A 16,092-nucleotide genomic window follows, 5' to 3' on the forward strand; every position below is an offset into this window, starting at 1 on the left:
GATGTAGGCTTGCTGTCTCCGGTGACTCCCTGTGCGATCGGTCGTGATGTGCTGCTGGGCCTGGATAAAGACAGTAACAGTGATAAGCAGTTACAAGACAGGAGTCGGCTCTTTACCTCCTCAGTGGTGTCTGGGAGCCTCCCTACAACACCAGGACGGCCTCAGGAAAGTACCTTGCGCTCCTTCTGACACCCTCAGCACCACCACAGTCTTCCCTTGAAAATGAATGATGGCAAAGGGTCCCTCCCAAGCCTAGGAAGACCTTGTAGTCTCATACATTCACCAAAATGGCCCCCAAAAGGACAGCGGAGTCCCCCACTTTGAGCCACGACCTGCTGACACAGCTAACATGAAGACCCAACCTTGGCTGCCTGGCTCCCAAGAACATCTTCCACAAGTCCAGTCACTCACGCAACACACGGCCTTTGATAGTGAACCCTCTGCTGATGAAATGCGGTGCACTGATAGCCCAGGGGAATGATGTTGCCTAACTACACCTGGAGCAGGCAATTTATTTTTGCTCAGTTTGGGTCTTTGCGGTTATCATTTCCTCAGTTAGTAAAATAACTATTTTTTAAAGATAAGACCCTCAGCTTGATCAGATCCTGCAGGTGCCTGGTACCCTCATGTAATCAGCTATAATTACTTGAGCACAGGCAATTTCTTGCAGCAGGGCAGGAGCAATGTGCTTTTTCAGGGATTTTCTAAGGTTTTTTTTTTGCACTGCACAATAATGTCAAGGAGTTTTCCTGGTCATTTGTAGTCAGAGTATTAAATAACGAATAAAGTAGGAATTAGAAGGCAAGAAGGGCACTGCTCCATGTTATTTCCTTCCATTCTTCCAAGCCACCTTATCCTCTTTGTAAGCACTCCCTGCGCTGTCATTGTGGCCTGAAATGTGGCAGCCACACTCCTCCCCCACTCTTCGGAACAGCATCTTGCCCACTTTCCCCCTTTTCACTCACTTTTATTTCAAGTTTGTTTAAATTTTTAAATTTCAACTACATTTTGAGGGGGAAGGGACAGTCTTCTCCCCCAAATTATTTAAAAAAAACCCACAAACACTTCTGCTTGTATCCAGCTCTGGATGCAAACCAGCGCTGTCCTCTGAGCTCTCCAGACTTTCTCCTCTTGAAACGTTGGTAACTGTGCTGTAACTTCCCTACTCTCATTACCTCACCTCGGGGTAGAGAGAGGCCCCAGGCGCAGTACGTGAAAAAGTACGGAAGCGCGTGGAGAGCTCCCTGGATGTTTTGATCACAGGCTACGAAACATCTTGAGAACTGCATGCTGCCAGGTAACGGGATTTGCTCAAATTTCAGCCCAGCTTTATCACGGCATGGATCAAACTCATTACATGAGGTCATGTATATGCTTAGAGGCTCTGCTTTGCCTTGCCACATCTGATGGGGACTTCTCTCCCAACCCCGCAGGATACACTCCCTTCACTTGGAAGATACACTCCCCACGGTTACCTATAGCTAAGGAGAATTCAGTCCTTCCTAGATGGTGCTGCTCCACTCCTCTGTGTCTGAGCCACTGCACTCTCACTCACATTATTCCTGCTCACACTGTTAGATCATCTGACTTCAAAACACACGGTAAGAGTACTACCAGTCCACACAGGGGTGGGATCTGCACTACCTCTACTGCCTGAGCTGAAAGATCAAGGTCTGCAGTGAAACTGAAACAAGTCGATCAAACTCGACATGAGGCCCAACTATCATTAGACTGGAACAGGACACACATGCTGGAGGAGTGGTAGGTTACAGCTGGATGATGCACCACCAAAATTTGTCTTGGTTGACTTACCTGACTTAGATTAAGAGGCTGCTGCTGCTGGAAATGTGCTCCTGGCCGCTGCTGCCTATAGGCAACGGCTCCAGACGAGCTCCCTGAAGAGTGACCGCTGGTGGAGGTCACGGTGCTGGAGGACTTGGACTTGTAGGAGGATGAGTGGTGACTGGTGGTGACTGTGCCAGGAAAGGAAACACATTTGTAGCTTACATCACATTCTTTAATTGCTCACCCTACCTTTTCCTCACTGAATCTCCTCCAGAGTGGCTTTTGGGAGGAGACATACAACAGAAGCAGGATAAGAAAATGATTTCTCTTAATTAACAGCGTATCTCAGCAGTGCTTCAAATACATGGCCGGCCTGTTATCCTAGAGGTATCTGGACCTAAACCAGACCTGGAGAAGGCTTTACAGATCCTTCAGAAGTGTGAGAAACTGTTCTGCCAGCAGAACTGTACGATGCAGGCACAAATCCCAAGGAGAGGTAGGAAAGTATAGTGTGCACAGCACAAAAAAGCCCTGGCTTGGCTGACCTCATGGTGAGTAGGAAGGGAGGGAGAAGGAGCTAGTGGGGAGCTCACCCTCTGAGCCTTTGTGTGCGTCAAAAGAAAGGGCTGCCAAGTAGCTCAAAGCCAATTGCTTTCAGCCAGACTTCCACCATAAGCCCCTTTTCAACACATTGTACTACCTAGCATTGCAGAGGCTCTGGATGAGCAAACCTCATCAGTCCGTAATGAAGATCCTGGGGAAACGTTCTTCCCAGAAACATCAACAAGTTTGGATGAAAATACACATGTGTTTTCAATCTCTTACCCGTTTTAAAGTAAACCTATGGAAAAGCAAGGCAGCAAAGGTTCACACTTGCATTTGGGAGCCTTTCATGTCAAATGTTGAGCTAAAGGCTGCATTCTGTTCTTGGGTTTGTACAGAAGTAACTGGGAACGACACTTGCCCCTGTGACTCCTGAGTGTACCAGGGCACATAAATAATGCCATATGGCTCCCAAGAACAGATGTGTCACTTGAGAGAAGGGCAGGAGCACAGTTTCTTTGGAAAACAAAACAAACAAACAAACAAACAAAATGAAACCGAACAATGAGATTCTTCCAAGATAAATCATTTATTTCTTACTAATTTTCTTGACGGAAGAGGTGCAATTTACCTGGTGCCAGGCTATCGCACTCTACCAACACCTCACTGGCCTGGGTTTTCAGTGGTGGCACGATGATCGTTCGGGGGTTCCCACTGCAGTGAGTCTCTGGAACCCCTTTGGTGTCGTAGGTGTTCCCAGTATTCTGCCCGGCACGATGCTGCACGGCGTAAGGGCTGTTGTTGCTGGAGGAATCAGAGTATGGGGAGTCATGCACGGTGACACAGCTGATGACGTTCTTCCTTTGCTTGGACAAGGTGCTGAAACACAAGCACACAAGTGGAAAGAGTGAATGGGCAATGATCGACTTGGAAGCCACCAGAAGACCCTGCCTGCGGCAGACTAGCTCCGTAAAGGAAAGCACACCCTTCAGTCCTCCGCCAGAGAGAGGCTGCTTAAGCCAAATCCCAGGCTTCAAAACTCACTTGTTGCTATTCCAGGAAAGCCTTCATGGAGGTCAAAGAGTGAGACATTGTGGATAGGTCTTATATTCACACTGCTTAGAATAGCACTGAACCAGACTGCCAGATTTATTTTCAGACTGCTTTTTGTATATGTGTGCAGTAGAAGCCCAGCAGTTATACTATGCTTTGTTGCAAGTCTCACCACCCACACGAAAATGTGGCAGTTTCTCCCAGCCTTCCAGCAATATTTAATAATAGATGCTATGACTTTTCATGATTAAATCCCATGAATCTACAGAATACACTCCGTTCTATTTACTAACACGGTACAATGGGCATATATTCTCAACAAGCATTTGAAACTGAGAAACGAATGAAGAAAAAATGAGCAAAGTATGTAAAGCTTTTGGCTTTCTTTTCTTTCTCTGAATAAGCACTGGGTCTCCTGACTCTAGCGTGGATTATCAAGGTCCTGCTGCAACTGATCTATCTATGGCATCAAAAAAGTGATTAAAAAGGAACATCAGTGCTTCCAAGATTAGTGCTAGAAGTTCATTAGACTAGACTGCACGAGTACGATTGGGATTTGCTCTGCTATTGTGTCTAATTATTCCTGATGGTTTCTCCTTCCTGTTATGAGCTTGTTTAGGGAGAAAAAGAGCAAGCAAGAAAGAGGACGGAGGAAGGGGGGTGGTGAAGATTTGCTTAAATGGCTCACATCCTTGACAGTGCACAGACCTTGACTACAGAAAATAGCTGTTATGTTTCACTGATTGCATTATGTTGTTATGGCAACTGAAGTTTAAAATGATGAAAAGAAATGGATCGCACATAAAAAGCTAAGTAATTAGGCTTAATGGTGGAAACAGCCCCAACAGGAACAGAAATGCCATGGAGAAAAAGGAATCTATCTCTTAACTTCTTGAGTGTGCACTTTAAAAAGAGAGAGATCCCTTTTTCCCATGGAGTCTCCTCTCCATTCTCTCACTGTGGCCAGCTCAGTCCAGGGAACAGCTGATTAATCTAGTCTTAGTCTGTGATGGAGCTAGTGTCAGCATCGCTTCTTACCCAGGTAAATGTGGAGTAGATACTGAGAACAGTTTCCTTCCAAGGACGTTGTTTGCCTTCTTATTTATTTTTCACAGTGCTAAAGAAGCACTGGTGGGTTCCCTTCAACTCGTCTGTCCCAAAGCCTCTCCATCAGTATTCACAAGTTGCAACTCACCACCTCGCTCCCAAGAGTTGTAACTGAAAAGCTATCATCTCCTCCATTAAAGAATGCCTTGGGGTGCCACATTCACAAACAAGCTACCATCACGCAGACCTTCCCTGGGCTATCATCGCAGGATCTTGCCGTGCCTCAAAGAGGACACAAGGCCACGGTGTTCTATGCACAGTGAAACATACGTCTCCAGAGGGCCCTGCTATCCTAAACACTTGGAACATCCACTGACACCTGAAACAGGGCAAGTGATCGAGAAGGAGGGGAAGCTACTGCACAGCAGTCTGGAAGCTGAAAGCAATCCTTGCAGGGGCAGGGATCTTTTCGATGGGGAAGGTGTACGACAGCGAACCCTCATATTCTGGCTTTCCACAAGCAGCTGGAGAGAATTGGATTAGAAATGGAAAGAGCAACAGAGTATCTTAGATGGACAACTACTGTATGTGAAGAAAGATGTAGCAGTTTGGATATGGTGCTATGAAAGAAGAATATTAAGCCAATAAAAATGACGAATATTGCATCAATATTCCTCTCTCCTTCAGTAGAAATGCCGGTAATCACACATTTATGAGTATCCACACTACTTGCCCTTTGCAGCTACCCTTGGCTGCCAGTTGGGAAGAGATATATATTCTCTACCTCTGACAGTTATTACATTTTATAAAGAAAAATCAAGTCACTAAAGAGTTTTCTGACAAGTGATAAGGTCTAGCTATTCTTCTACAGTCCTTTCCTTACATAAGTGGCTGAGCTGCTGAACTGGAAATACTTGCTCTCGGCTGACACTTGACATGAGAAGGCTGAGCTGTAGAACTGGAAAGGTATTTTTCTGTGTAATCTGTGCTATTTATTGTTTTAGAATGGGCATATTTTTCACCAATTTGATTGACAGCTTGTCAAAGCAGGGACCAGAAGGAGTCTTCTCCTTTAAAGTCTTATAGCTCCTTGATAACAATAAGAAAATCAAGTAAATATGTTTGGTTGAACAAGTAAGTGACCCCAAATCCAAACCTTTCCAAAGAAAGGGACTATAGCAGGATATTAAACTCATTTCATGGATGGGAAACTGAGAGGGACCAGAGCTATGGTCCTGCCAGGCCTTACGCAAGTGCTTAGCACTACTAGTACGTGTCATCCACCAAAGTCAGCTGGACTATTCCAGTAAACAGAGCTAAAGCACGTGGCTAAACATTCACAGGGCCTAAGTGATTAGCCTCTTGATTCAGCAGGCTGCATCATTTCAAGTGCACGAGGAGTCCCATGGAAAGCAGCTGGATTTTTGTCTTTAGGAAAGGCAACGACTGCGGTTAATGTCAGAGTAGGCAGAGAAGTCAGTCGGGACTATTCACACGCCCAGAGCTCGGCACCTGCTGTACCACAGCCTGCCCGAGAGATTACGGGTGGGAATTTCAAAAGCATCAAAGGCACAACTCATGCTGAAAATCAGTTGATTCACAGGCTTAGAGATACATGTTAAGCCAAAATGGGGGCTTTAGAAAATTCAACCCAGAAGAGCTAGCATTCCCCCTTCTCAAAGCATTCTTGCTAGCCAGCAACTGTCCTCCTTCCAGCTCCCTCTGAGGACTCCGCTGCTCTCCCCACCTCACAGTAATGCAGGAGGTATCTGCGTGAGGTCCAGGCTGATGTATCGCCTTCCCTGCTCACAAACTATGAGGACTGAGAGCTTTTACCTGTTGACACAGCACTTGCCCACTCAGCAAGCTTACTGTATTCCTGTAACAGCCACAGCTTTCGGGGATGTTTGTGCTTACACAGAAGAATACTATTAAAAGTCTTGCCCCCTTCCTATTAAGCTGACTCCAAGCCTGGTAATTGCTTTCCCTCCTGCAAGCACGGCAGCAGCAGCATACATGATTTAGTAGTGTTGAGAGTCGGCTTGTGTTCCTGGTCAGCTTGTGTGCTTGCCTGCATTATGTGGGTAGGTGTATTTTAATTCTCCAGAGGAGGGAGGGGGGAAGATTACCAATGTGGCATCAAATCCATCTACACAGACTGAAAAGCAATAAGCCAGGAAGGCTTTTTAACCTTTCTTGGCTGGAGCTGCATCCTCCCTTTCAGAACAGTAGTCGGAAAAATATGCATTGCTTTCTAAGTTTATTATTAGTTTATGAGTGGTAGCCCATTCTCACCTGTTCCCAAAGAGCTTCTTCTATAACTTGGACACAGAACAATTCATGTCTGTCCAGTGTGCAGACACAAAGCACGACCATGCCTTCAAACCTGCAGAAAGCAACTCTCGGAGACCGCTCTCTAACGTAAACCCTTGTGAGTGCGCAGCGGAGAGACAGACGTGGTCTCTATTCCCCACAGCAAGGAAAGATCTCAAGGAGAAGTCTGACAGAGGAAAGAGAAGATAGTTTGTGCACAGGCACAGGACAAGAAACTAAGGGGGGCATCTCAGATACTGTTTATGGAAAGGTACCAAAGGCAGATGTTGAGAACAAAAAATGAGAGGAAATTAAGGAAAAGAATATGCTGAATGAAGTGTTGTAACAACATTGGAACCATCTAAATAGCCAAGGACAAGGACAGCGACAACAGGTCGTGTAACAGTGCAACTTGAGATGATTTCTACTTGCTGAAGGTCCAGCCCAAAAGCTTGGTATGTGATAGCATTGCATGAATGAGATCTTTTTTCCCTGAGTATCTCAAGTTACACCAGAATCCCAGAAAAAGCAAATGGAGTCTAATAGGGACGATTCTTCAGCATACGGTTCATCCACAGAGACACAAACCTTTCAGTATGGCTGACGCTATAGCAACAGAGGCATTCAGCTCTCAAGGTCACCAAGATGGCCTTCTAGTTTGGGGGAAGAAGGCACCCATCCCATAACTGTGCCTCTGAACCGGTGTGCATGTATACCATGGCACATTAGCTTTACATCACATCACAGAAATTCTGTTCCAGGCCTCTGAAAACTTAATAACATGCAACCTTTTCAGTTTGCTGCTTCAGAGTAATCCACCTATTCCAGGAAAGTATAGAGTCAGCCAACAAAAACTCACACTACAACTGCAATCGCTCTCTTCACGTTGAAATCTTATGCCCTGCATAGCTCAGTGTTGAGAACATGCCCCTCTCTCTTCAGCTCAGCCTCCATCCCGACCTGTTAATCTGCTCTCACCTTCTTTGTGCATTTGTGATGGTCAAGTACCACACTGAGGCCATTTTATTAGGACATACAGCACATGCTATAGCTATTTAGGTCATATATACTGAATTGCTTAGCAGGTTGTAAAGGTTCTGCTGCTGAAGGTTTGCTGAGAGCGCTACTGTCTATCTCTGTTATTTTAAGTATTACTTGCATGTTGGTGTGTTTTCTAGAGATGGAAGGCAGCAATCTTTTTACCAGATGACTGTAGTTAGTCAACATATTGCTATGCAGAGTCAGTGCATTACTATGCACAGGATAACATAGCCACAATAGGCTAGATGTCAAAAGAGAATGACAAAGGGTATTTTGACCCTCACACATACACATCAGCAAGTTGGCAAAAACACCTGGTTTGTGCCTGCCAGCGATTTCTGTGCGTAAGGGGAATGAAAATCCTCTAAAGTAGGCTCCACCACCACTGCACTACGACGTGAATAAGGTGAATTAACAACTTGCATCAGCTCATGCTCAGTTATAAAGGTGAGACTCACACAGAGACTTCACTGTATAGTTTACCATCTTAAGGGAAAAAACCCAACCCTGCAAGAACTTTGTGCCAGTGAAGATGGCCAATGAGGCAGTTACTCAGTATGTCCATGACAGCCATGGTCAGTCTTTCTTGCCCAGGAAGAGGATTCCACAGAAAGCCAAGCTGGAGATGTGTTACCTACGATACCGGTGCAACTAGAGCAGGCAGTGGGGAAGTGAGGGGCTCTCCTGCCTCTTTAGGGTGGAAGTACCCTCAAAACCACTCATCTCAAGGCCATCATTAACCCTTACTACTTGCTGAATATGTGCTCCGATTACTGTGACTGCAGTTGCACTGTTGGTATGTCTATCTGTCTGCTTCACTTTCTTACTAGAGCACGTAGAGAAACTTAAGAAGAATAAATTTATAAGAAAAAGTTCAAGTCTATGCTCTGGTTTTACTCTCTTCAGTGCTTTACATGTAATGGTTAGACCTAAATTCTTCTTTCCAGAATAAATAATAGCACAGCAGTAAATATCTTTTTGGCCTACAGAGTTTCTTTGTAAAGGATGCTGAACTGAGACTCCAGAAATTCACTGGTGATAAATAAACAGGGTCACGAAATTGCTTCCTGTCCATATAACGCTTTTTATATGCAATTTTTTTTCTACTGTTCTATGAGACAAAATGTCACATGAAAAACTTGTGTGGATCAGAAACCAGGTAAAAACAGTTCCAGTCAGTCAAAATGTTCTCTTTTTATTTTGACCATTTAAAAATTTGTTTTCTATTATTTCCTCACACTTTGAAAGAAGAAAAAAACCTTCACTAAACCAGAAAAGAGAAGTCTTCCCCTTAACTAGTTAATCATGAAACGCTTTCTTCCCCTTAAGAAAAGTCAAAACCTTTTTGCAGTTTTGAAGCTTCCCCAGATGTCACTGTGTTGGGGATATTTCTATAAAAACCTCAATGTAGCCTGCAAAAGCCTTGGTTTTGACAAACTGACTTTTTAAATCAAGAATTTGCCCCCTGAAAATCTCTGACCATCTCTCTGAGGATGGTCCCTGCCAAACTGTGTACCTGGGGTCCCTCCTCTGTGATTTCGCCCCAGGCACGGGGCTGGGGCCCAGTAGATGGCCCCCTTTGACAAAGCTCCATCGAGCAGGCCCCCCACAGCCTCTTGCACCACTTCCCCAGCACCTTCATCCAACAGGAGCCCAGCATTTTCAGATGACTCTTGATTTTAAAAAGATTACACCAAGCTACACTCATCAACAGGGCAAAACACGTGAGCAAAGAATGAGCAACGTGCTGTCCTGCCTGCCCGGTCAGCTGGTATTTCATAAACATCCTACTTGAACATCTGTGCTTTTCATTAGGAAAAGGAAAATTCTGCCCATACCACACTGAATTCTTCACATTTTTCTTTTGCCAATAAAAAAGTTGCATCCCTTGTACTAGAAAAGCTTTCTCTGCTGCTCTGGTATTAGAAAGAGGCTTTTCTGCTGGAGTAAATCCAAGCTGTAGGGCTCCTTTACTGCATCAGCAGTATCATATTTTATCAGCATTACCAGTCCTTCTTAAACTGAGACTTATGAACTCTTACATCGTCGAAGGATCTACTACTTCTCACAACCACAGGTAGCTCTAATCTCTCTTTGCTGAGCAATCAATAAAATAAACATTTTTAGTCACAGGGGTCAAAAAGAAATTTCCAATCCCACAGGAAATAAGAGAAGGAAGTGCCGTAGCAAATTCAGGAGCTTGTCCAACATCAGTGAAGTTAATGCAAAGATACCACTGCTATCAATAAGATGGCACCAGGCAATTAACTTTGACTGATCTGCCAAGTGCCGTATGATTTCTGTATTCTAATCTAGAAAAAGCTAATATTGTTAGGATATGACCAATAGTGTGTTTCAAGTTATTCTTTATTTTTCACCCCCACAGCGACTGCCCAACAGTGTAACATTTGCATAAATATGGGTGAGGTGATGTATTCTTTGCACAGTTTCATTTTCAACTCAGATCCTGAACGTTTGGGCACCGATTACAGTAAAGAACATACTTCACTGTCGCTCTCATTTTCCTTGGAGCCAAAAAAATATATAAGAAAACCTGGAGGTACTTTCCTACATGTGACGTGCTTTCAATGAAAAAGACCTCAATGTTCATTGACATTAAATGCTGATATAGCTTCCTTGACAGGACGCTACGTTCTTACTCCAGCTGAGAATCCGGTCTTAGATATGCCCAGGCCAAAAGGCTCTGAGCAAGTTGATTTGACTCTCCTGGAGACTTGAACCAATGATTCTCATTCTGCGCATGCTATTTTCCATCTGTGTCTCTGCCTCTAATTCTCCATTTGCTCTGGTTACATCTGCACAGGCAATTAACTCACTCTGGAATTCCAAAAGGTGGCCGAGAACTGCCCGTGTCTGCACAAAATGTCTCTACATGGCTCAGAAATTAAATCTAGCTCTTAAGCTTTGGCCTTCCAGGAATGTTGTTGCCCTGGCACTCTGTATAGTTATGCCATACGGATACAAAAAGTAGCCAAGGATCTGGTCCCAGGCAGGAACGTGTCCTGAATATCCTTTAGTGGCATCAAAGCCAGTTTGTTTATGTAAGTCTGGCTCCTGGGACTACTTTCTTAACCCCTCAGCAGACCTTGCCTGAATATTTACATACCCCAAACTCCCAACTCGATTTCCAGACATTTTCCAGAACTTTGTTCTATCTGTCTCCCTGGAGAGGCACCGACTGACGAAACTGGTCAGATGGCAGCGAAGTTGAAGCAGCGGAAACAACTGTTAGCTGAAGTGGCTGTGGATGCCAGCTCGTCCCTCCACCCCTCTCTCTGGACCCAAGGTGATGCCCAGACTGTTAAGTATAAGTAATTGCAAATAACTTCCCAAAGCCTGGGACCAGCAGCATGGGAAAACATGCTTGCAAATAGCTCCCATGACCCTTGAGACACCTGCCTTCTTCATGCTGCCCCACCTCACAACCTTAGTTTTCAGCATCTCTTTTGTCTTGCCCTTCCTTTCCCGTAAGAGCCCTGGAAGCGGTGGCTCCTTACTCATAGTCCACCTGACTTCCACGCTGACCTTCATTCAACTCTTTCTGGAAACAGTTTCATCTCCCTACCAAACTAAGGAATACTGTAGCAATTTTTTTTGTTTTTGTTTTTTTTTTGAGTGAAATATGTTACGCTGTCCTGTGATCAATTCCCCACGATCAACCACTGCATTCATGGCAAGCCTGAATTTGAGAGGGGCTGAGCTCTTGCTGCCTGGTGGCGTTCACTGGTAGGGAGAAGGGGAATGGGAAGTGGCGGTGGCTGTCGGGAGGTAGGTTGAAATTGCAGCCCTGGATGCCTGAATCATATGGCTCCTCTTTACAGATTTTTAGCTCCTTGAGGCCAAATGCATCTCATCTGTTCCACGCACATTTGCAGTGCTCCACTTATCACCACAGCATGGAGACGCAGAGATATAGATAAGTATCTCCAAAGATTAAAGGAAAATCTGCCACAGAGCATGTTCTAAATAAATAAAATAATTAATTCTCTCTCGACAATACTGGAGGAATAAGGTTAAAAAAATTCCTAGCTCAGTTACCAACATAAAGAGAGTATAATTATTCAGCTGTTTGCAAGGCTACTCCTCTACAACTTATAAAGCAGAGTGATGTCTTGTGACTGGCATCAGATGGGAAACCTAGAGTGCTTGCATGTGATGAAAGGTGCTGAAACGAGAGTCCTGGAAAATTAAGTCCTCTCTCATCCACAGTAGAAGATCAGCAGTGGCAGTGGTCCTGGGCCACATTGCTCACTTGGGTGAGTTAATTCTCTGAGGAGCAAACTCAGTCACCATGGTCTTTATAGCCTCATCTATGCCCCTCTGCAGAGTCTGTCAAAAAGCCATCAGTTTCTGCCACTTAAGACAATAGTTCAGGGATGTGTTGGCAACACTATCGGAACTGAGCAAACCTCTTGCAATGTATTTACCATTACTGAGTGTTTATGACACAACCACTAACTGTTTTTCAGGACCTTTTTATGGAAAATAGCACATATGGAAGGTGTCATTTAATGCTCTTTACAGATGCTGGATCACTTAGAAAGCAAAAAGGCAATTTTAAGCTACCTTCCTTCCAAGCCCTTCTTTTTGTTTTTGTTTTAAACAGCTATCTGACTTAAAGAGGCTCATCACCATAGAATCTCTAAAGTCTCCCTTTCAACAGCCCTGTGAGACAGAGAAAACTATTATTTCCTCTTACAGATGAGAGACTATGGCACAGAGAGACTACTACTACATTTCTCCAAGGTCACAGAGCGAATGTACAGCATGGTAGGGAACATCACCTAAGTCTGTGGAGTCCTCAGCTAGTATTTTAGCCTCCCCACCATCTTTCCTCTCAAATGAAAGACAACCTGGGTGCTGAGACCCAACTGTAGCTCCTGGGACCCTATAGCAACTCCTGGGATGCTCCAGCACTTCTGTGCCTCTGTCTCTCCTGCACACAGAAAAGAGCAGAGAGCTGCTGCTCACCTGGTGGGTGCATGCTTCTGCTCCTCCTCTTCATCTGTGTCGCTGCTGATAGTGATGACACTCACTGCGGGGCTAGGGGTGTCGGGAATGATTATTGTCTGCCGCTGCCGCTCCCGCGTGGTGCTGGTCGCCACATCGCCCCAGCCGCACGTGACAGAGGTGCTGCAGGCAGGGCTGTTGTGCACCATGGCACAGCGGGGAGGTGTGTTTTCCTTCACTCGTTTCGACCGCTGAGGAGAGCTGATGGATTGAGAGGATGAAACTTCATAGGTGGATGCATTTCTGGAAATAGGAAAGATAGATTGTTAGTTGGTTAAAACTCGGTTGGCTTAAGTTGCCTGTCGCCACGGCTTTTGACTCCCGATCTCTGATTCAGTGGCACTGATTTATGGAGTCTAGGAAAACTGCAAAATTGGCATAGTCACCTCTTCAAAGGACAGAGTCCTTCACATAACTTATTCATATAATTGTTTGAAAAGTAGCTTCTTTTAGGAAAAAATTCCATTTTGTTTTCCCTAGAAATTTCCAGATGAGAAATTCTGCCTCCCAGGAGTTTGTGCTGAGAGGTAGAGGCTAGTCACGCAGCCTGGACATACAAAACACAGGCAGGCACAGTATCACTGTCACAGGAGGAAGAAGAACCCAAATGATAATCCTTTTCTCCTGTATCCTGCATGGATGCATCATGACCAGGTACTTTTTGGCCAGAAAAAGCTAAAGGTAAAATTAGAATTTGTTGTGGAAAACAACAATCATTTATCAGGAAACTGTTTTTCTTAGTTGAAAATTTAGTTTTCTGTTTAATAATCTTTTCAATTAATATTTCCTGGCCAATGCTTCACCCTTTAGGATAGTGGAGTCCCGTGGATGAGAGCATGCAGATGGGAGGACATATACTCAGTTTCATTTTGTTCCCACGTGAGGCAGCAGATACAGCATATATAAACCAGAAAGAAAAGAACAATCTTTTTATTATGCAGTAGAAAAACATTCTCAAGTCCTGTTTTTTCCAGGCTTCCTACTTCAGGTTCCCTGCCTGACAGTTGGAAAGGGCCCGCTTGGATCAGGAATCTGAACACAGAATCTGTCCACCAAACAGTGCAGCACAGGTCTGCAGATGCGGATATTTACCAAAGCACATTGACTAAAGCCCATTTTGTTCATTTCCTACATTTTCTTTCTCCCTTGTATTTCTCCTGCCTATTGCAGAACATTTGCAGAGTCAAAAAGGAAAAAAAACCCCAAAGTTCCGGTTTTCTTCTACAGTGGGGGCTTGAGCTGCATGTTCAGCTTGGCCCGAAAGCTAACAAAAGGAATAGGTGGCATCCATCAAAAGGAAGTCATTATGGACATATCGCGCTATACCAACTTACACAGGCTCTTTTGCATAACAAATGGCTGCACAGTAGCATTTGCAGTGCTTTTTGAATACCAATGAGCAGCGTGGAGTACCCTCCTCTCCAAAGGAGCACGTTCCTCATTTGGCTACAGAAGTGTCACAATTAATGAAGCCGTAGAAACCCGTTGCTCTGGAAGTGTCCAGTTCCTCCTGGACACTGCCACTCTGCCCTGGAGAGGGCAGGGAGAGGGGTGGCCCTGCGCAGGCACTCTGGTTGCAGCAGGCGCTCTCTTTTGCTGGCTTGCTGGGGATGTGGCTGCCTCTGCTCTGCATTACGAATGGACGAAGACAGCTGGAGCCCACCCAAAGTAAATGTAGCATTAGAGAGCACATAAATGGGAAGGATTTAAATAGTGGCCCCTTAACTAGAGTCAAACTGGTTGTGAACTCAGAGCTCCTCTGGCCCCAGTCCAGTCACCCAGGAAAACCACAAGCTCCTGTTTTTTGCCACTGCACAAGTGGTGACCCATTTTGGTTCTCTCCCTGCACTGTTTTGGTTTGGTTTCTTTAAAGAAATGTGCTTGTTTCACCGCCCAGAGGACTCTCCCCAGAACAGCTGCCGATATATCTTAAGCAGGCAAGATTACAGTGCTGTGACAGGCACTGCGATCGTCGTACCGTTTGAGTTGTGCCACATAACATAGTATGAACCAAAACCCAGTCTCCTCCTCGCAGAGCCAAATGGTCCTACTGGGAGTTGATAGATTTAGGCGTCTCAGGACTGCCCCTGCATGAGACGTCCGTATAAAACGCTCCTGGTTTTTGCTGCCATGGTTATAAAAAGTCCAGTGCGGGTATCTGCTGCTGGTGTGCACTGTTGAAGATAGGGGTCAACCACCTATTTTAGGAGCTAGAGAGCTTGAAGGTGGCCTAAAGCCACCCCAGTCCTCCACTCTGTATGGCATTAAAGCTCAGAAGATAGGTCATCGTCTCATTGCTTTTGAAAGGGCAGATCTTGTGTGCACACAGCAGGCACATTTCCTGCAGATGCAGTCCCTGGAGGTGTACCACCCTGTGGAAACACCGACGCTGCACCTCAGGAGCGCTTCTTTGAGATGAGGAGGGAAGAAAAGGTGTGGCAACTGGGCATTGCACAATGTTGACCCGAGAATATAGTTACATTTTTAATTACAGTGACTACAGGGCCTCAGGTAATCACAGCAGCATAACGAGCTGTACGAACAGGGCCCGAATCTCCCATCCCGCATCCCCTCCAGCCACTTAACCCCTGCACAAAATGATGCTCACTGGCTATAAAATGCACCTAGAGACTACCTCTTACCCCCTGCTCTCCTGACCTGGCTATGGACGAGGTGAAGCAGCAAAGAGTCACAAAAAGCGTGATCTAATCACTTGCAGGCCGTGGAACAAACTTTATTTTGCCCCGCGATGGCACGCTTGCATTGCAGGGCTGCATTCAGAATAACTCAGGTATGGACTCCTGCCTCGCTGATGCCACGACCTGCGCCGGGAGCCGCGCGCACTCACCGGGGTGCTGACTGGTGCTGCTTACTCTTCCTGGTGGAGGTGGCGGCGGCGGCAGGCGGCTGGCGCATGACGTGAGCAACACCCACATTGACGGGCTGGGCTGCGGGGAGAGTCACATGGCTAGCTAACAGCGCGGGCTGCTGCATGATGGGGTTATAATGGCTGCCGTGAGCGTGGGTGTTTCTGCAAAGTGGGGAGACAGGCACACGTTTAAAATGCAACCGGCGGCTCCTCAGCAGGCTCTTCCACAGGCTCCCACCGCCCTCACCAAGGCACCCCCCTCCAGGGCCCATTGGGCTCCCAGTCCCCCCAGGAAGGAGCGTCTCCCCCAGGGAACGGAGTGAAGGGAGCGGCATGGGCACGGCACTCCACTGCAAGGACGGGGAAGGGAGAAGCTGCCTGTAGCTCTCAGATAGCGGTGTGGCAGGCTG

General features: G+C 45.8%; 1 protein-coding gene across 1 annotated transcript in view; it reads right to left on the reverse strand.

The window, feature by feature from the left end:
* LOC104616650 (homeodomain-interacting protein kinase 2-like) overlaps positions 1 to 16,092 on the reverse strand; it is a 34,165-nt gene that overhangs the window by 637 nt on the left and 17,436 nt on the right. Inside the window, 5 exon segments of the mRNA XM_010281722.1 lie at positions 1 to 60; positions 1,813 to 1,973; positions 2,960 to 3,207; positions 12,775 to 13,056; positions 15,662 to 15,844. The exon segment at positions 1 to 60 is cut by the window's left edge and continues 3 nt beyond it. Of these exon segments, the coding sequence (XP_010280024.1) occupies positions 1 to 60; positions 1,813 to 1,973; positions 2,960 to 3,207; positions 12,775 to 13,056; positions 15,662 to 15,844 (934 nt within the window).

Source organism: Phaethon lepturus, unplaced genomic scaffold (genome assembly GCF_000687285.1).
Source record: "Phaethon lepturus isolate BGI_N335 unplaced genomic scaffold, ASM68728v1 scaffold41122, whole genome shotgun sequence".
Classification (NCBI taxonomy): Eukaryota; Metazoa; Chordata; class Aves; order Phaethontiformes; family Phaethontidae; genus Phaethon; species Phaethon lepturus.